General features: G+C 46.0%; 1 protein-coding gene across 2 annotated transcripts in view; it reads left to right on the forward strand.

The window, feature by feature from the left end:
• The window catches only part of UBE2F (ubiquitin conjugating enzyme E2 F (putative)), a 46,194-nt gene that overhangs the window by 11,467 nt on the left and 13,212 nt on the right, over positions 1-21,515 (forward strand). Inside the window, exons 3-5 of one of the 2 annotated variants that reach the window (XM_055586590.1) lie at positions 3,011-3,040; positions 6,906-6,971; positions 18,858-18,925. In XM_055586590.1, the coding sequence (XP_055442565.1) occupies positions 3,011-3,040; positions 6,906-6,971; positions 18,858-18,925 (164 nt within the window). The remainder of the gene's footprint in view (positions 1-3,010; positions 3,041-6,905; positions 6,972-18,857; positions 18,926-21,515) is intronic. The other variant, XM_055586591.1, reaches the window with a different exon arrangement.

A 21,515-nucleotide genomic window follows, 5' to 3' on the forward strand; every position in this document is an offset into this window, starting at 1 on the left:
TATCCTCTGTACTGGGCTGGACCAAAGTGTCCAGCTTCTTTAATGAAACCCTTCTGCCTCTAAGGTTATATTTCTTGCACGCACTGGTTCTTGGACTAGAGGCCTTGACTGGTTGTGGTCGTCACTGGACTGGGTCTGGGGGCTGCCCTCCCTGGCCCTCTTCTCCCTTCCCCAAGGGAGTTACACTGAACGGGGACGTGCAGGCGCAACACTCTTCTTCGGAGTTTGATTCTACACCACGATGTGAAATTATTAAATCCATCTATGAAAATAGCTGTGTGTAGATGTTTTAGCTTGGCAGAATAGCCTGCAGTGGTTTCCTACACTTGGAGAGAATAATAAGATTCAGGGGCCTTGGCTCCACCCAGGCTTTTCAGTGTAATTGGTCTGGATGATGGGGCGAAGGGTTGCTCAGCAGGAACTAGATTGTGGGATGGATGCACAGCTCCACATTTCACTAAGAGTTACTGAACTGTACACTTGAGGCTGGTCTGTTTACACCATGTGGATTGTACGCCCCCGATGATTGTGTGCAGTCAGGACGGAGAATCCCTGCCCCAAGTGAGGCATCCTTGGCTAAGAGCCTCTCGACCCCCACCCCATCCCTGTGTGCAGGGTCCGTTCTGTCGCTCGGTCAACACGATGCTCTGGTCGGCGCCTCTCTGCCCTCCCGCGCCCAGACCTCACCTCGTCCCTGTTCCTTGGTGCCAGCCTGTCTTCTCAACTACTTCCCTTCTGTCATGTGGCCCCCTTTTACGTCCTCTGGGCACATTTTCTGTTTCACTGGGCTTTTGTAAAACTGAATGACCAGAGCTCTTATGACAGCAGTCAGAATAGGCCTGCCAGAGAAAACTGGGTCCCAGGGGGCAGCATCGGTCTCTCCAAAGGGTCCTCAAGAAGGGATTCTTGTAAATTCTTGTCAACCAAAAGCTAATAGTATAATAAATATGTAAATAGTATTTGCCTTAAAACCATATAGGTTTCGTTATATGGATGATGTTTATTTAGAAGTGATTAATATGCATAACTCATTTGTCAGATGTGCGCTTTGTTGATAAAATGAATGCCCTGTGTGCACTGCTGGAGCAGAGCCAGGCCCTTGACCCCGGCCTGGTCAGAGGGCCCGTGTGAGCTGCGCCAGAGCGTTTCTTTGCCCAGTGCCCTGCTCTGTGGAAGGCCTGGAGGGGGGAGCCTGTCCTTTGTCCAGGGGGTCTTCCTGACCCAGGAATCAGACCGGGATCTCCTCCATTGCAGGCGGATTCGTTACCAGCTGAGCTCCCAGGGAAGCCCATGGAAGGGCTATAGTGCACCAATCAGAAAGAAAGGTCCTCAGGGTCCTTATAAGGATGGTGCTAGTGAAGGAGCAGCATCATTTTGTTTTAAGTGTGTATATTCTAATGCACCACAGCACAGGACTGCCCAGAGGATAGACGCCAGGCTCGCATTTGATCACAGACTGCCCTTTTTTGTTTCTTGACTCCTCCTTCCCCTGCCCCACCTCACTTTCCTGGTTACCTATCCTGAATGCCTGGACCCCAGAGCTAATACATCTAGTGGGCCAACTGTCTCTACCCAGATTGTCAACTAGCTGAAACCAGAGGCCTGGCTCTTCCCTAAACCCTCAGCCTCAGAATGAGATGGTTGGATGACATCACCGACTCTGGACATGAATGTGAGTAAACTCCAGAGATGGTGAAGGACAGGGAAATCTGGCGTGCTGCGGTCCATGGGGTCGTAAAGACTCAGACACAACTTAGCAACTGAACAGGTGTTCCCACGAATGCACTCAACTCTGCAAACATTGGGGCCCCTACCCCTTCCTCCTCACTTGAAGGAGTTGTTTGCTCCTTCGTGTTTTGTAGTCTGGTTTCCATCTTTCCACTTACCTTCCTGCTGGTTTGGATGCACTCCACAGGGTCTGACCCACATCCCAGGCTCTCCCTCAGGCCTCATCCCCCTTGTACCACCGGGCCAGCATGCCCTCTCTGCTGAATAGCACCTGCATTTCCGCTGGTGGCTGTCCCTGCTCCTGTCCTCCGCTTTCTGCCGGAGGCCTTTCTTCTCGCCAGCCTCTCCCTCCGTGGGCCTCACGCTGTCAGGTGGCATGACTGCAGGGGCGCCCAGCCCTGGTCGTGAACCCAGACTGCACCGCTTCCGTCCCACTTCTCTCGCCCTCCCCCTCGGGCCCCCAGCCGTGCCCCCACAGTTGGCCCGTCCTTCCATCTGCCTCACTTCCAGGCCTGCTGGCTCTCCCTGCCTGTCAGGAGCACCCACCTCACAGGTGCCCTGGCCCCTGCTTTGCCCTTTATAAGGCTGTGCCCTTGAGGCAAAGCTTCAGATATGTCAGGGGCACAGGCGACTTGCCTGGCTTGCCTGCCCGGTTGGTGGGGGCTTTGCAGCTTCATCCTGGCAGAGTGGTGCTGGGCCTGAGCGCCAAGTGCGTGCCTGATGGAGAACCCAGAGGAGAGCGCTGGGGCTGAGGAGCGTCGCCCCAGGAGGAGGCTCCCTTGGGTGTCGGTGCACCCACAGATGGCGGGGCCAGCGCACGGGCCCAGTGGGAGGCAGAGCGTTTTCTCTCACTGGAAAAGTTCGAGCACGAACTGGGCGAGCCCTCGCGGGAAGACGAATCTAGAAAAACTGGAAGAGGCAGAGTTATAAATATAAATCAGATTTTGAGGGCAGTAGTTCCACTACTTGGGGGAACGAGATTTTCAAAACCGCTTTAGTGACTGTTTACCCATAGGTAATTTCTGTTAATTTTGAAGGATTCTCATTTGTACTAAAGTGAAATTTCAAGGGCCCTTGAATGCACTTGTCGGCATCCTGCAAGTCACTGTGTGTATTTGAAAGCAACTTCATGGCTTAAAGTCTAAGGATCAGACCCAAGTGTAGATTTTGGTTAATTCTTTTTTATTTCTTTCAGTGTTTTGGAGGGAATTATCAATTTAGAGCAGGTGTTTTTATGTGGGGTAATTAACTAATATTAACAGTAATCTCTTTGTTTCCACAGAGGTTGCAGAACTTGAAGCTAATTTACCTTGTAAGTATAGCATCCCCAACCAAACATTAAATGCTATAAAGTAAATTGCATGGAGAAGCTCGTTTTGTGTTTTAATAACTCTACATAGCAAAAAGCCTATTTTATGTGTGTATTAGAAATGTGTGTGCAAACAGGTAGCAGGGTTTTTTCACGGCCCTGGAAAGGAGAAGGTAGCCAACAGCACCCCTCTCCGTACTGCCACAGGGATTCGCTGGTTGGGGCTCGTTCGTCCTGCACACCTTCCGTCCCATGTCCCCTTGCAGTGAAGAGGCACGCGAATCAGTGGTGGGCAGCCCTATTTTTGTTAGTGATGGTACCAGCGTTTTGTTCCAGAAAGCACTTATTTGTGACTGGTCCTTGTGCCCAAGGTTGGACAGCTGTGCTGCCTTTATGTCTCCAGGTCCCCTCCCCTTGCTTGGTCCTTCCCGCCCGACACATGGGCCTGACTGAGGGCCTCGCTCGTGAGCAGGCTCGCCTACCCAGCGTTCACTCCTGTGATACCTGTCGTCGGTGCCTTCCCAAGCCCTTTATCGTGTGCAAGACCATCCAAGTCTGAATGCTTTGAAAAACCACTGTAGTGGTTTTTGGAATTAGAACTTTTTATCATTACACTTGGTTAAGGCTGAGGACATTTACGATTTCAGTGAAATATTTTATATGTGGGTCTCCTAGTCTGGGCAGATGCTCGGGAGAGCTTGATACGGAGGCCTGTCTCACACAGGGTGAGACAGGGCCTTCTCCAACCCCACTGAAAATTGGAAAGATCCTTGTGGGGTGCAGTGCTTCAGTGGTCGTGCAACCAGTATGTAAGGGTTAGTACATACTGCTTGAAACATTCTTTTAAATATGTAACATTTATATGTGAATATACTGGGTTGTGCTAAAATATATTTCTTGGTGTTGGTCAAGAATGTCTTAAAAGTGGCTGGATTGCTTGACTTCAAAGTTTTCTTCCAGGCAGAACAAGAAGGAAATATTTTGGGATTCTGTGAAAAGGTTATCTTTCTACCTTCAGAAGTATTTACAAATGGTTTGCTTTAAGCATGCCAGGAGGACAGGCATACAACGGTGTGTGGGCAGGGCAGGGAGGTGAGGGCGGTGAATCCTGAAGCGGGGGTGGCTGGGTCACACTGCGCCCACTCTTTGTTTCCCCTCTTCTTTTCAGGTTATGTAATAATCTAGTAAAATCCAATTAAAGAGGAAATGGACGTGGTCCTTCTGTTCTCAGCCCCCATCATGTCTTCCCACTGGCCCCCCAGCTTGAACATATATACTCATGCAGACATTTAATCAAAGACCGTAAAAACCCAGAGATTGTCGGTTAGTAACCCATACATAGAGTATAGTTCAGCTTTATCCAAAAGGTTAGTTTGAAAACAATGAAACTATAATTGTCTTTCAAACCAGGATTTTAACTGTATATCTTAGGTTTGAAAAAGGCGTGACCTGTCTTCCCAGGCCATACAGGTGTGGTGTCAGATCAAACAAACTACATGCTGCGTGCTTCTCTTTTCTCCGTCTTCCTGCCTGCTTCCCCAGTCTTAGTGGATACAATATAAATCAGTTTATACAGACAGCCAGGCTTCCCACAGGTGCACAGCTCATTCTAAAGAGGAAACAAGAAGCTGTGAAAGAGCAGATCTTTCCTGTCTAATTCATAATCTTTCTAAAATATTAAGGCAAACAAAATAACTTGCCATAGAGCAATGCTGCTTAGAAATTATTCAGAACTAGTTTGGAACTCTGTACCTGCAAGTTTGTAGAGGTTTCTCTGTTTGCAAAAAATAAAAAAACATCTCTTTCAATTAGATGGAAATACTATGAAAGTCTTAGCCTATGTCTACAGACAGAGAAAAAGCTTAATTCTGGAGTTCCAGTAATTAATGGTTTGCCATTCCCTTCTCCAGTTTAATAAAGCCCCCACGCTGAACTAAAACAAAACCTGCCTTTAACGCTTTGCTGCCATTGTAGGGGCTTAGACGTCTCTTTAGCTTTAAAAAGTTTTGATTCTTTTTAGGAGTTTTACTGTTTTTGTTTTTGTTTTTTTTTTAACCCATCTTGATGATTTCTTTATTCTTGGTGGGTCAGTCTCTATTAGAGGAATTGATGTCTATATCTGTCCCTTTATTAAATGAGAATATGAAGCATTAAAGACAAATGGATGGTGCCAACTTTATCTAATTAATGAAGCATTTCCCACTCCCTTGTCATATGTTTTTGTTACATATATTTCACTAGAAAAATGGCATTTATCTTTTCAAGTTAAATTAGGAAAAACAAAACCCATTTAAACTACTACGCACTTTTCAAATGTGTGTCTTGGATGAAAACCTTGGATTCTTCAGTCCCTGGTTTCTTTGTTTCAAAAACAAAGAAAATGGCAGTGTGATCTCTGAGACCCTGTCCTGCTTTTCTAGACTAAGTCACCTTTCACTCTGCGTTGATTTTTCTGAAGGATTGGTCCAAAAACCCCACACACAGTTCTGCCCTGCTGCATGTTGTATCCAGCACGTTCATGGCGTGATGAAATGAGGCATAAACTAGTTTTATTTTGGGAGCTCAACTCCCTTCTGTTTGATAACCTGCGTGGTCCTGGGCTGGTCACTGAACCTCTCTGGGCCTTCGTGTCATCTTTCACATTCGATGATGTTGGACCAGATGGTCTCTAAGGCTGTGTCCCAGGCTAAAGTAGAATCTTTCTCTTTTGGATGAAAATTCATACCGTGTGAAACTAGGCAGATATTTCAGAAGGACTTGTAAGAAATTGTCAGTAGACGACTCAAGGAATTTAGCATAATATATTCCAGGCTTATAAAATACAGTTTTTACCTATATCCCCTTCATCTTCCGTCTTTATTTAGTCTCTTGGGTATTTGCTCTTCTCGTGTGTCATTTGTTTGAAGGTGGCAGATGTCAGCTGTGGCCACCTTACCCTGTCCGCCCCACCGCAGTGCTCTCCAGGGGTCTCTCCGTGGGACCTCCTAATCCAGGCCCTTCTGGTGCGGCTCACGTGGGCCGAGTGTCACCATCTGAGTCAGCTGAGCCTCATTCTACCAGCAGACCAAGCGGAGTTACCGGTTGGGTTGTGAGGATGTTGCTGCTGCTGCTGCTAAGTTGCTTCAGTCGTGTCTGACTCTGTGCGACCCCATAGACGGCAGCCCATCAGGCTCCCCCGTCCCTGGGATTCTCCAGGCAAGAGCACTGGAGTGGGTTGCCATTTCCTTCTCCAATGCATGAAAGTGAAAAGTGAAAGTGAAGTCGCTCAGTTGTGTCCAATTCCTAGCGACCCCAGGGACTGCAGCCCACCAGGCTCCTCCGTCCATGGGATTTTCCAGGCAAGAGTACTGGAGGGGTGCCATCGCCTTCTCCTTGTGAGGATGTTAGGGAAAGATAACAGAATGCCGTGGCCTGGGTGTGCGCTTCCTCAGCTGGCACGGTTCTTTGTAACTTCTGTATGCTGTGGTGGGTACAGACCAGAGTGTGGCCTGGGCTCTTTTCCTGGTTTTTCTATGTTTAGCTCGCCTTTACCCACATACATTAATCTCCCTGAGGTATGACTTCTCAAAGTAAAGTAGCACCAGTCTTGACATTAATGGAAAGAGCTCTGTTTTTAGGAACCATTTAAAGGATGAAAGATAACATGGTCAATTTGGAATTAACTAAAACCTGTAAGGAGGAAAACACATGACAAGTATCAGTGGTTTGCAATTTGAGCACATTGGCACGATTATTACCAAACAAATAGAGGAAATCTACTGGTTTAACCTGTCAGCGCCTCAGCAGTGTTAAACTTTCCATGTATTTCGAGGTTCGCCTCAACTTAAGGACTGTCGCTAGCCTTCCTGACGAGCTGTTTCTTTTGCAGGTACGTGTAAAGTGCATTTTCCTGATCCAAACAAGCTTCATTGCTTTCAGCTAACTGTCACCCCAGGTAATATTCTTACGTGTGTAAGTGTTAAAGTGATTTTCAGACAGCAAATTCTAAAGATTTTCCAAGTGCATAATCTTTCGTTTGATTTGTCCTCTAACTTTTTGTAAGTTATAACAGCAGTGGCCATTCCAGATGCAGGGGAGATGATGCCGTGTGGCCAGATCAAGCATCATGAGGTGGTGTGAGGCGTGCGGCATGTGCTCCAGGAACTGGCGCAGACTTGAACAGCGCGAGGGAATAACCGTGGAGGCTGCTGACGCGGAGTGCAGAGCGCGGGCTCCGAGGCCGTGACTGCGTTCAGATCCTGCTCTGCCCACTTGCAGCAGCGCGGCCATGCCCAAATTGCTCAGTACCCTCTCTCAGCTGCAGCCCACCCAGCTGCAGAGCGGGGATCAAATAGAACCTATCTCCTGGGACACTTGGAAGGATTAAGTAGATAATGTGTGTGAAGCACTTCAGCCCAGGTCTAGCGGAGGAAACAAGCAGATAACCAGCTGTCCTCGTTAGCACTGATAGGTGTCCAAGCCGGCAGATGTTTCTCCTTGGTCATGCTGAGCAGCTGGAGAGAGGGTGTGGGCTTTCCTGGTCACAGTGCAGCTGGGGGCCACAGCCGCCAGCACTGCAGCCACCAGAGTTCATGCCGGCCGGCCTTGTGCCGTGGCGGGCTGGCTGGGGAGAGGAGAGAGCAGGGCAGAGAGGATTAGGCGAGGGGAAGGAGTGCTGTGGAGGAGGCAGAGGGCGGTGTTTTACTTGGGAGGTGGAAAGCAAGTGGGAAACTGGGAATCATGAGTCACTAGCTAATTAAACACTGAAGGAGACTGCAGAGTTTCAGCAGGTGATAATGAGCCCGCAAATAAGCCCTCGCGTTGTCTGCCTGCAGGTAGGATGGGAGGTGATGTGTGGCAACAGGAGAAACCCTGCTTTCAAATGTGCTTGAATCTTTAAAACCTCACGTAATCTGTGTGCTGCTCCCACAGGCGGCTCTGGAACGCATCCATAAGTTCAGTCTGCTACATCTCCATTTTCTAAGTTGAGCGAGCACCAGGGTAGAGATCCTAGCACCAGGACACTGTCATCAGAGGTGGGCCTGACCTCCAGAGAGGACTTTTACCTGTGAAGTCAGGAGGCTCTAACCACCCTTTGGCCGCCTTCACAAAGATGAGGCAGGTTTGCTGTGTTTAGCAAGAGGTCCTGAGCACACTCTGATGTTTCCTGGCAACCAGAGGCCACCATTATGAACATCACTATTACTGTTAAGCACTGCAAGGTATTTTCAGAAATGATTGTAGTGATTAAGATTGGTTCTCTGTCTACTAAGTAGTCTCACTCTTGTGTGTTTGCAGTAAAAATATCTTCTTCCCTCTGCCTTTTTAAGCATTTTCAGTGGCTCTCATGGATTCTGCTATTCTGCCAAAGCTTGGGCTTTGTGGTTCTCAGCTCTTCAGAGACCTTGTTTGCTTTCCCAGGCTTGTTGCTCTCTTACATGTGTCGAGTCCAACCTCTGGATAAGTGTTTGTTTTTTTTTTTTCTTTTTTTTTTTCAACTGAATGTTTTTACTGAATGACGTGAACGTTCTCACTAAGGTTATGTCTCTGACACCATCTTTGATGTTCTTATTCTTGGAACTGTAGCACAACTGTTACAGTTTTGGTGTTCACTGTTCCATCAGGTAAAAAAGTAGCTTGTGTTTCGGTGCCTGTAATTGCTGGTACTTGAGTGTTCGTATCTGTGGATGTGCGCACGTGGAGTTGTGTGGTGTGCTCGTGTTTTGTGGTGTCACTGGGGCAGGAAGCTGCTGTTTCTCTTGCCCTGGATTATTTAGAGAAGCATCACAGACATCTGCCAACCCCAAAAGCTCACCCAGTGTGCTGGTTTTTTATAAAAACTTTCTGGAGTCATGCTGTCTTTAGTATTGAAGAGAAACTATATAGAGATAGGCCCGAGTAGTGACAGTGTTTTAACAGTGTATGGAACAGGTGGTTTTGAAACTGGCTCGTTTTGGCCAGTAATCTTGTGGATGAAAACTAAATAACGTACAGGATCTGGATATTTAGGTGGTCGGGGGCAAGAGTTGCATCTGCACTTGAAGCTCAAATCTCTTCTTCTTCTGGCTCTTGGCAAGATAGTCTCTGTTTGTACTTGGTACAATTTTTATAGTTTTGTTTCTTTTTGGAATATCCCTCATGCTTGGGAATAAATGCACTCTTCAGAGAAAAGATGGAAATGTAATTAGGTGATGGAAGAAAGGAAAAAAACCAAATTTGGAAGAAAAAAAATCTCCACATTAACTCACAAAACAAGAAACAATGCTAGAAAGGGAAATGAAACAAAGCAAAAATCTAAAGACCGGCTGAAGTACCCCCTGGTGTCGTCTGTGAAGTCAGAGGGGTGGTTGGAAAAACTGGGCCTGCTGACCTGTGGAGGCCCCCCCAGCCTGCTCCCGTTGTGGTGTGGTGAGTTGTAGGCAGAGGCGACCATAGACAGTTTTTATTTCAAGTTTTACTTTGTAAATAAATTTTACTGAAGTATAAAATTATTAACAATAAAGTGTGCTAATTTGAACTACAGAACATAATTAGTTTTGCAAAGTGGACACGTACCCTGGTGTAACCATAATCCTTGTAAAGATTTTGCAGCATTCCCGAAGTTCTTTCTTCCTCTTTGCAGTCAATTTCTCACCCCCTGCTACCTACCCACAATTGCTTTCTGATTTCTCTTATTGTAGTCCTTAAATTCCTTGAGTTCTTGAATTTCATTTAAATGGAATCATACTATGTACTCTTAGTCTCTGGCTTCTTCCTTGTTAACATGTTTTTAAATTCATATGTGTTGTTGTGGATAGCAGTATTTGTTGTATGAATATGATGAATATAATTATTTTCATATTGATGGGCATTTTAATTCTTTCTAGCTTTTGGCTATTATGAGCAAGACTGCTCTTGGCATTTTCATACCATCCCAGTTTGTTCAGAATATTTTCTTATTAGCCTGCTGGTGTCCGTGGGATCTGTCCTGACATCCCTGTTTTTATTCCTGATGTTGGTTTATTTGGATCTTCTGTTTTTTCCCTTGGTCATGTTAGCTTGTGGTTAATCCAGTTTATTTTTTTGGAAAGAGCAAGCATTTGTTTTTCTGAGTTATCTATCCATTTTATTGATTTCTGCTCTTTATTATTTCCTTCCTTACACTTTGGGTTTAAATTGCTTTTCTTTTTCTACCTTCTTAAGATGGAAATGTAGATTGATTTTAAAAAGTTCTTTAAAAGCAATGTTGATTGAGATATAAGTTACATTATTTTACTTGGCATAATGCTTTTGAGTTTCACCTGTGTTGTATTTTGTGTCTTTTTGCTGATGGGTTTTATTCTGTCATATGTGTGTATACCAGTATTTATACCAGGTTATTGATGAACCTTTGTGCTGTTTCCACTTTGGGGCCATCAGGCGTAAAAGCTGCTGTAAACCTTTGTGTGCAGGACTTCATTTGCCAGTGGTTTTTTTTTTTTTTTTTTTTTAATTTTGACAATGTTGTGTTGGTTTCTACCATTCAACAGTGCAGATCAGCCATAATTATACTTACATTCCCTGCCTCCCCCCATGCCTCCAGGTCATCACGGATTGCCGATGGGGCTGCCTGTGCTACACAGCATCTTCTCACCAGCTGTCCGTCTTGCCCCCTCAGTGTATACATGCTGATGCTGCTTTCCCCGTTTGTCCCACTCTCTTGTCCCCCACCGTGTCCACAAGTCCATTCTCTGCATCTGTGTCTTTCCTGCAAATAGGTTCATTGATATTATTTTTCTAGATTCCATACATATGCATCAATATGTTGTATTTGTTTTTCTCTTTCTGACTTACTTCACTCTATATAACAGGCCCTAGGTTCTTCCACCTCACTAGAACTCAGATTCATTCATTTTATGGCTGAGTAATACTCCATTGTATATATGTACCACAGCTTCTTGATCTGCTCATCTGTCAGTGAACATCTGGATTGCTTCCATGTCCTGGCTATTGTAAACAGTGCTGCTATGAACATTGGGGTGCATGTGTCTTTTTCAGTTATGGTTTTCCTCCGAGTATATGCCCAGTAGTGGGGTTGCTGGGTCATATGGTAGATTTATTCCTAGTTTTGTAAGGAATCTCTATCCTGTTTTCCATAATGGCTGTATCAGTTTACACCCCCACCAACAGTCTCCTTTTCTCCACCTCCTCTCCAGAATGTATTGTTGGTAGATTTTTTTGATGATGGCCATACTGACTGGTGAGAGGTGACACCTCATTGTAGTTTTGATTTGCATGTCTCTAATAATTAGTGATGATAAGAATAAGTTTAGCTTTATGAAATACTGGCATACTGTTTTCCAAAAAGAAAGTCCATTGCGTTCCTGCTAGCACTGAACCATTGCGTTCCTGCTAGCGCTGAACCATTGCGTCCCTGCTAGCGCTGAACCATTGCGTCCCTGCTAGCGCTGAACCATTGCGTCCCTGCTAGCGCTGAACCATTGCGTCCCTGCTAGCGCTGAACCATTGCGTCCCTGCTAGCGCTGAATCACTGCGTCCCTGCTAGCGCTGAACCACTGCGCCCCTGCTAGCGCTGAATCACTGCGCCCCTGCTAGCGCTGAATCACTGCGCCCCTGCTAGCGCTGAACCACTGCGTTCCTGCTAGCGCTGAACCACTGCGTTCCTGCTAGCGCTGAACCACTGCGCCCCTGCTAGCGCTGAACCATTGCGCCCCTGCTAGCGCTGAACCATTGCGCCCCTGCTAGCGCTGAACCATTGCGTCCCTGCTAGCGCTGAACCATTGCGTCCCTGCTAGCGCTGAATGGGAATTCCAGCCAACCCACATCCTTGCCAGCAGCTAGTGGTGTCACTTGTTTCCATTTCAGCCATTCCAGTGCGTGTGTGTCTCGTTGTGACTTTGGTTTGCATTTTCCTAATGATCAAAGATATTGAGCATCTTTTCCTGAGCTTGTTTGCCCTGTTTATGTCTCCTTTGTTCAAATATTTTACCCATTTAAACATTGGATTGCTTGTCTCATTATTGAGTTGCGAGATTTATGTACCTAGATTCAGTTCAGTTCAGTTACTCAGTTCTGTCCGACTCGAGACCCCGTGGACTGTAGCACACCAGGCTTCCCTGTCCATCACCAACTCCCAGAGCTTGCTCAGACTCATGTCCATCGAGATGGTGATGCCATCCAACCATCTCATCCTCTGGGTATATGTTTTTTATTAGATATGTGGGAGGTTTTTTTTTAAATGGTGAATAATATCCTTTTTTAAAAATTGTTACATATGATAAAAGTTCTAATTAGGGAATTACATAGTTATATTGTAAATCTTGTATATTTAGGTATATATTCATCTAAATGTGTTTTAAAAATGTGTTGATTATCAGATTAGTCATGTTTTCTTAATTTGAACATATAATTTATAAAAAGCTCCCTAACTGATGAGCTTGATAATAAAAGTGCACCCTACACTGAGTCGTGAAATTTAAATTATCTATTACCCCATGATGTTTGGTTCTTAGTTATTCTTAGCTTTGTTTCGCAGCTTTGGAGTTCCAGAAGGAAAAGCTTCTAAATGTGAAATAAAGTAAGAGCCCAATTTCTCAGCAGAGAAGTATGGTTAGTAAGCCTGAGGCATTGGTTTGGTCCCACACGTGAACATTTTGGAGCAAGAAGGCAATGGCACCCCACTCTAGTACTCTTGCCTGGAAAATCCCATGGATGGAGGAGCCTGGCTGGCTACAGTCCATGGGGTGGCTAAGAGTCGCGCACGACTGAGTGACCTCACTTTTACTTTTCACTTTGATGCATTGGAGAAGGAAATGGCAACCCACTCCACTGTTCTTGCCTGGAGAATCCCATGGACGGCGGAGCCTGGTGGGCTGCTGTCTATGGGGTTGCACAGAGTCGGACACGACTGAAGTGACTTAGCAGCAGCAGCAGCAGAGCATGTTTAAAGACATGAAAATGGATGAGAGCACTGAAGCAGACCTCTGGCTTGACCACCACCCTGGTCCCCTCGTAGCTGGAGTGCAGTTTACCGTCACTCGGTCAAGGTTTCAGACACTCAGAATGTGTACCCTCCTCCCTGGTTCTTTCTAGGTTGATTTTTAGCTTTCTGGGAACCATTGCAAGGAGAAAAATTTGAAGATGAAGAGACTTTTTTCCTGATGGTGTCTTTTCTTTCAAATAACCCTGGAAATGCAGTGGCAATTATTCTCCTTTCATATATAGTAGAAATGTGGTGTCAGCACTCAAGACAACCAGTTACCTCCCTTGGCAACAGCTAACTTTTGTTAGGGAAACATTCCCTGCCCTCCTCCTTGTCTTTGCTTAGATCCTGCTGAGCAGGGGATGTGTTGTCTGGTATCCACTGTGCTCACAGATTTCTGCCCTCTGCCTTGCATGTAAAACTCTGAGGCAGATTCTCTCTTGGGATGCTCAGATTTCCAGGAGTATGAATTTAAATGTCTGACATACTGTTTTAAAAGCCATTATTACCATAGTTAAACATATATTCTGATGGTTACTGTATATAAAATGTTTTTTAAGAGGACACGCTATTTAAATGTTTAGCTTTCTGGCATTGTAAAAATTGCCAGCACACTTTCATTTTCCTGTACCACCTAATAGTGCCTGTCATGTAGCAAGCTTTGTCTTTTTCAAAAATCATGTTCAGTGAGGCATAACTTTACAGACAGTAAATTCACCATTCTTAGGTGTAGCATTCTCTGCATTATGACAAATACATAATAGTTGTATGAGCACCGGCACAATTGAAATGCACGGAGAGCGTGTCCATCAGCTCAGAACTCGGGCCCCTTGTTAGTGAGCTTCCTCTCCCCACCCCCTGGCAATCTTTGATCTGATTTCTGCCCTGCTGTTTGTCTTTTCCAGAAAGTCACATAAATGGCCCCAACCAGGATGTAGCATTTTGCACACGGCTTCTCTCACTTGCACACCCACGCTGTTTGTAGTATTAACTGCCACCGGCCTTCAGTGACTATGAAGGTGGAGGAAGGGCCCTGGGCCAAGGAGCGCAGGTGGCTGCCTAAAGCCAGAGCATGAAGGAAACGGATTTTTCCTCGAGCCACAGAAAGAGCTGCAGCCCTGCCATCCCTTAGCCTCTGGGACTAGTTTCATACTTCTGACCTACAAAAGATAATAAGTTTTTATTGTTTAAGCTGCTGAGTTTATAATAATTTATTTACTAATTTATTACAGCAACAGTGCAAACACAGTGCTTTTTGTGTCCTAAGAAGTCTTTGTCTAAGAAATGCAGGTTTCCCTTTTTTTTAAATTAAAAAAAGGTAGTTTTATAGCTTTGGGTTTTAAAGTCAGGTCTGTGAGCCATTTTGAGTGAATTTTTGCATGTGGTGCAAGATAAGGCTCTAGTTTCTTTCCTTCCCCTCCTTACTCTTCCTGGAATGAATGGGGAAGTGTTCCTTTCTGTTTCCTGGAAGAGTTTTATGTTGAGTTACTATTAATCCTTTATTAAATGATAGAATTTATCAGTAAAACCACCTACGTCTATCATTTTGTTGATTTTTTTTTTTTGTGGTAGGAACTTAAGTATGGATATAATAGGTATGAGTTACTTGGATTTCTTATTTTTGGGTGAGCTTTGGTGATTTGTATCCTTCAAAGAATTTGTTCATATCATCTGCATTTTGAATTTATTGATGTAAGGTTGCTCTTAATATCTTCTGACCCCTTTAAGTTCTATAGAGTGTGTTGATATACCTTCCTTAATTCCTGGCATTGAAAATTTCTGTTTTCTTGATCCAGTTAGCTAGAGGTTATCAATTTCATTGGTCTCTGCAAGGAACCAGTGTTTGGTTTCATTGATTCTCTTCTAATATTTTTTAGTTTTCTGCTCATATGTCCTTTTTACAGTTTAATTTGCTCTTCTTTTTCTATTTTTTAAGGTGGAAGTTTAGCCAGGTTAATAGTGAATTTCCACTTCCCCATTCAGACCTTTATTTAATAGTCACGTTTACTTAACAGTGAATTCTGGGTTATAACAAATGTAATTACCTTTGTTTTAGATAATTATATTTTCTTTATATATTTATTGACATATTTACCACTTATAGCTTTCATTCCTTTTGTAGTTCTGAGTTCCCATCTGTTATTTTCCTTCTGCCTGAAGAACCCCCTTGATTTTTTTTTTTTTTTTTTGGTAATGCAGATTTGCTGATGATGAATTCCGCCAGCTTTGCTGAATGTTGAATTCTTAAGTTGACAGTATCAGCATTGTAAGGATACCATTCCTCTGCCTTCTGACTTGCTCTTTTTCCTCTTGTAAGAAGTTAGTGGTGATTCTTTGTTTCACTTTCTGTGGTGTGCATTGTCTCTTTGTCGCAGTTTTTGACAGTTTTATTATGATGTGCTTTGATGGGATTTTTTTCCCTGTTTATCTCACTTGGGGTTTATTGATCTTTTTGGATCCATGACTTAACAGTTTTCATCAAATTTAGAAGTAACTGACCAACATTTCTTTATTTTATCCATAAGCAGTTTATGGGACTCCAATTATGTATATGAATGGTAATATCTTGCCTATATATACCCTCTACGTATGAACTGTGGGCAACACGGTTCTGTTTACTTTGCTCTGTGTGCTTCACTGTGGATCTTCTCTATTTCTACCCAAAGTTCACAGTGCCTGGCCCTTCACAGAGAGATTGCCGACCTCCTATCTGCAGGCTCATCTTGGCAGGGATTGTGTTTTTCCTTCGAGTTTAAAATTTGCATAGCATGTGATTCCAGTGTGCTGTAAATATTGACATTTAAAGAGGGGAAAAGTCTTGTGTTACTCTTCACAATATTTCCAGTGGAGTCTAAATACCATGGATATACCTACCATCACGCATTTAAAAAACAAATGAACAAGCTCTACTTTAATCGTTGGGAGATGTTCATTGCTACTTTTTCTCCATGCACTCATAGTTTTATTTCTCTTGTCTCACAGAATTTTGGGCTTCCCTGGTAGCTCAGATGGTAAAGAAACGGCCTGCAGTGCAGGAGACCTGGGTTCGATCCCTGGGGTAGGAAGATCTCCTGGAGAAGGAAATGGCAACCCACTCCAGTATTCTGGCCTGGAGAATCCCACGGACAGAGGAGCCTGGCGAGCTGCAGTCAGTGGGGTCGCAAAGAGTCCGGTAGGACTGAGTGACTAAGCACACACACACAGAATTTTATCCCGAAATAAACATTTTTCTGCCTATAAGAATTTTTTCACCCTGTCACCCTCTTTTGTAACTATTAAATTCAGTTATTTAAGAAGTTCTATAACGTAAGACCCTTGGGTGTTGAGCCTGATCTCGTGACTGACTGTTGCAGTCATCTGTTCCAGCTCCTAGATCCTGGTTTTCCTCCATTGCCACTACTGCCCTTCTTGTCCTGCCTTCTGACCCCTCTAAGCAGAAGGTCCCTCAGGGCTTCGTCCTGTCCTTGGTCCACCATAGTAGGGTCCCTGAGGACCTCTCCAGCTCTTGAAGTCTGGATGCTTCCGTGCACAGCTCCCAACCATGCTCCTGTAGCCCCAACCTCTGCCCAGCACTCCCATCAATGTCTCCACTTGGTTGTGAACATGCAATCTCAGATGGATCTCACATCCGATGTTAAATCTCACAGCTGTGCCCTCCACAGGCTGTCTGTCTCTGAGGTGGCAGCTCTGCCCTTCTCCGTCACACTCAGAGATCTGGCACTTGGGCTCCTTCCTTGCCCGCCCACCCTCCTCTGTCCACAGATCCTGGTGGTGTCACTCTCACGGGACCTCTGCTTCAGCAGCTCTCACCTGGTCTTCACCAGCACAGTCTCATCTGGACTGTTTCTGTGGTGCTGCCCCTCCTCTGCCCAAGCCCCCCTGCAGCCTCACTCTGAATGAAAGCTGGTGTGCTTAACCGTGCCCTGCGGCAGGCCTGCTGCCCCTCCCACCTCAGGTCCTCCTCCTGCCTCGCCTCCTGGCCTCTGCCAAGTCCCTGGGATGCATCAGGCCCTCTCAGGGGTCTCTCACCCTGCTTTCCTTCCCCCTCCTTTAAGCCTTCAGTTTCAGGTCCTATTAGAACTGCAGTTCCTCCCACCTCCTAGCCCCTTAGCTCTTTTTCACTTTCTATTGTGTGATTTACTTATTTACTTTGTCTCCCTTCCTCTGGAATATAAGCTTCACGAGGCCAGGAAGGTCTCTTACTGGTGTGTCAACCCTTGTCTAGAACGGTACCTGACACATAGTAGGCACTCCTCAAATGTTGTAGGATAAATAATGACTTTAAACAATATGTTGCAAGCTTTGATGGTTATTAAACCAAATAGCAGTTTATCTGAAACGTATCTGAGAATGTCGAGGTTACTGTTAGCATTTTCCTCTGATTCAGTTAGGTGTTTGTGAACAGAATCACCTAATGCTAGAGAGAAGGGTTCACTCTGTCAGTTTTCTTCCTTCCTTTTGTCTTTCTAGGTGTGGCCGCTGGAAACTCGGTGTGAATAAGCAGGCAGGCGGGAGGCGTTGGTTGCCACTGTCGCTGTGTCACTGGGCTTCAGAGTCAGGAGCCAAAAATCACATAAGGGGTTTGATAAGTCGTCAGCTGAGGTTAGGCTCCTTGTGTTGTGTTGATGGCAAAGAGCTGAAAACCAGCTGGTTGGAAAAGGCTTTACAAACCTGGTCACTGGGGTCCCTTTGTGTCATATTTTCTGAAGCTGCCCCAAAACCAGTTTCCTGACACCAGCTAGCTGACCGTTCATCATACCTGCCCTTCTTCACTTGACAGCCTCTCATTGTACATGAAATACTAGGTAGCACTGAGAAAATTGATATTAATTTTATCATACCCTTACAGTATTATCATACCCTTACAATATTAAACATGTGGGCCTTACAAAAGCTCGTGAATGCGGATTTCGCTCATTCAATTTATAAGAAATATCTGCATCAATAGACAGAACCAGTTCTGTCAAACCACTCTGTCTCGGGTGAGGCCTTAACTTTTTAAAAACTTGAAGGTATGCATCTGACAGCCATCCCACTTCCAAGTTCAGTTCCTAGTGGAGAGGTGCGGTGTGGAGCTGATCACCATGTGGAGGAGGGTGCCTCTCTGTGCTCCTTGGCGCCCTCTTTGCCTGCTGCTCCTCACAGGGGTGATGCTTTTTCCTTTACAGCAGTCTTAAGATTGAAGTGACTAAATGAAATTTAACCATCCCTGCCATCAGGCTCCACAGTGTGTCTGAATTCAAGACATTCCAGCGTGAACCGTGACATCTTATCTGTAGTGCCATGCTGTGCCCTGAACAGAAGTGGGTGTGAGATGGAGAGAAGCACAAGCCCACACTGGGCCTGGATCCAGGGTGCTCCGCTGTGGGCATGCATCACCCCTGGTGCAGCGTACCCCAGGGAGAGGCTGGATGAGCAGCGTGTCTTCTCTTTTGAGCGGGAGAAAGATCGTGAAAGGGAGGTGGGAGGTGACAGGGCCATCCGCCTGCCTGCCCCTTGGAGCTGACTGCTTATGGGGAGACGAGCAGCAGACAGATGACCAAGAGCTGAGGCAGGACAGCAGCCTGTCGTGAGATGTGCTGGAGGCTTGAGGGGAGGCCCCGAGCACTGCGGTTAGGGCTGGGCTGCTCCAGGGACAGAGGAGGAGGGGAACCAGGCTCCCAGAAGATGCCTCCCCTTTCCCGAGGGCGCTGCCCACCAGGAGGAGAGCGGGCCCGCCAGTACCATCAGCTCAGGGGCAAGCTTGCAGTAACAAAGGAGCCTGACGGTCCTCTTTTTAAACTCTGTATATGCCATATCCTAACATAGTGCTTGCCCTTTGTTTCCTTTTTTTTTTTTAATTTAAAGGATTTCTTTGTTCTGTTTTGTGTTTTTTGATAGATGAGGGTTACTACCAGGGTGGAAAATTTCAGTTTGAAACTGAAGTTCCTGACGCATACAACATGGTGGTGAGTAGCCTGCGCTTGAGTCATGTTCCCCCTTCGCGTGGCGCCTGGCCATCACGGGGCCTGGCGGTCCCCTCCCCAGCATCGTGTCCACATGCGGCCCACCTGGTCCTGGGACTCAGCATGGAATGGCCGGCACTTGTGGGTTAATGCCCCTCACTAGCAGTATTTAGAGTTTGAGTAGAGAGGTTCATTCTCAGTGCACATTTGCAAGTACTGTGTGCCAGGCAGTCTGTGCCGGGTGCAGCTCTACTGAGGCTGGAATTACTGTCCTGAGACCACACGTTTACAGGGATCTGCCTGCGTATTTCATGCAAATCTTGTTAAATTCTGACACTGGAGGAAAGAAGATTTTATTTAAAAGTGTAAGTTTGTTTATTGTATAACACCAAAATTTGAGAAGCGTATAAAACGTGTTTTAGATTTTTGGAGAAGGAAAACAACCCATGGTTTTAAACTATGAGTGTTTGTTTACACCCCTGTAAACATGTCGGATCCTTCAAGGACGCTCCAGGAGTAGCTGTGCCCGGTGCGGTTACGTTTTGCCTTTGCTTTTAGGATCTGCTGACCACGTAGGAAAGTGAGAGAAAGGGTAGAAAATCAATCATAAAGTGCTGAAAGTAGTAAGTAGCAGACAGTGATCATCAGTCAACGATAGGAAACTGGAGAATTCAGAGAAGGAAGAGAGAAGGTCGTATTTGGAAAGTGGTCAGGGCCAGTTAAGGGTGTGAGGAGAGCTAGAATTGGGTCGGCTCGAGCACAGCTGAGGCAGGGGTTCTGGGCGACGAGACACGTCTCCTGCTGTCCTGACAGCTGTGGAAATGAGGGCCGGCAGCCTTTGTACAGGGCAGGTTGACCAGGTCAACTTGAGGAAGACTTGGGGTCAGGAAATAGTGGAGAAGTGAGAAAACCCAGATGTGAGGTTTGGGGGGGCATTTTCACTACAGCAGTGAGAAATCCGTGAGGGCTCCGAACAACCCCACGCCCCCCGAGCAGGGGCAAGGAGAGGGCGTGGTGCGCCCGCCCAGGCTCTGTGCCCCCGGGCTTGCACGGGGTCAGCTCTACCGATTTATAGATTTTGCATATTGATGTTGTCTACTTCCCGCCATGTTTCTTCACATTCTCTAGGCCTGTTGAGCAGGAAAGAAAAATCTGATGGTAAAATTCAGTCTCCTGTGAGTCTGAGGCTGAGGGAGTTGGCACCGCTTGGGCCCTTGCTCCCCTCAGCGACAGCTCTCTCCTTTCTGACAAGTGGGGTTGTCCCCCTCCTCCTGTGCTTCCTCCCCACCCCCGACCCCCGACCCCGGCTGTCTAGTTCAGTGGCTCTAACACTTGTCTATTTAAAGCCAAACTTTTCTGTATGGAAGTTGATCTCTACTGGGCTACTATGTTCAAAGCCCTTTTGGAGGATGTGGAAGAGTTGGCAATCTAAGAAAAAGAAAAAGGAAATTTAAATGTTACACAAAGATAGGAAGATACGCCTTCCAGGCCTTTGTTGACCCACCCATCCAGCTGCCTACTGAGACTTTTCCTGTTGCCCTGGTCACTGACAGGGGAACCTGCACCTCCCCAGGCAAGAGCAGTGTGAGAACTTGGTTTACAGGCACATGTTTCGAATGTGGGGCTATTTTGATGGTTTCTGGAAACAACCAGACATGCAGTACTTAAAACTCCAGGCTCTGGCTTCCTGGACATGTGCCCTCTCTCTGAAGAGAGGTAAAGGTCGTAGGTTTGCGATACCACGTTCAGAAAAGCAGGGAATTTCAGGGGAGGAAGATAGATCATAGGGTTTAGCGTAAGCTGGTGAACTTTCCAAACAAGCCTCAAAGCTGAGAACTGCTGTTGGTGTGCGTCAGGCATCATTTGGTGACAGAGTGTCTTCTTTCCAGTGTAAGGAGAGAGCAGAGAGTCAGGACAGGAAGGGAGGAACAGAGGTGTGTTTCGGGCTTCCACGTGTCAGGCGCTTCCACTCATTTTGCTTAGGTCATACTCCAGTCATTTGGGTGACCTCAGTATTCTGTGTTTACCCATCAGGAAGTTAAGGCTCAGAAAGGAAAAGTAAGAACTTACCTAGCTGGCCTTGCTGGTCTCAGTGTCTCCATTGCCAAAGCCAATTCTTGTCAAGAGCTGTCCGCCTTCCTAACATGTGCCCTTCCCAGCACACCTGGTGGCTGCTTCATAGTCAGAAGTGTTGGTCATACTCCCCTGTCCCTGTGACTTCTTTAAGAAATGAAGTCAGAAATAAGTAGTGAATAGAAAACCATTGAGCCTCAAAGACACATTCCCTCTAGTACTGGTGGCTTATCTCACATTTTTCTATTTTAGTTTCTGCCTCCTTTGGAAAATTTCTAAGTGACAGGGCTAGTCCTCTTTCATTGGGAACAAAACCCGTGTTCTCCAGCCAGGAAGTACTGAGAGGCCAGGCCGTCCGGGTGTATCCAGACTCCACCCTGCTGCCAGGAGGGCCTCTGCGTGCTTTGTCTGCCTCTGCAGGCAGGGACCAGCCAGAGCCGTGAGCTCACAGCAGGGTGAAGAGGGTGGCCCAGTCCCTGGAGACGTGAGGTGGTGTGCTTCGTAGGTACAGAGGTGGTGG

This window comes from Bubalus kerabau, chromosome 6 (assembly GCF_029407905.1).
Source record: "Bubalus kerabau isolate K-KA32 ecotype Philippines breed swamp buffalo chromosome 6, PCC_UOA_SB_1v2, whole genome shotgun sequence".
In the NCBI taxonomy this organism is placed as follows: Eukaryota; Metazoa; Chordata; class Mammalia; order Artiodactyla; family Bovidae; genus Bubalus; species Bubalus kerabau.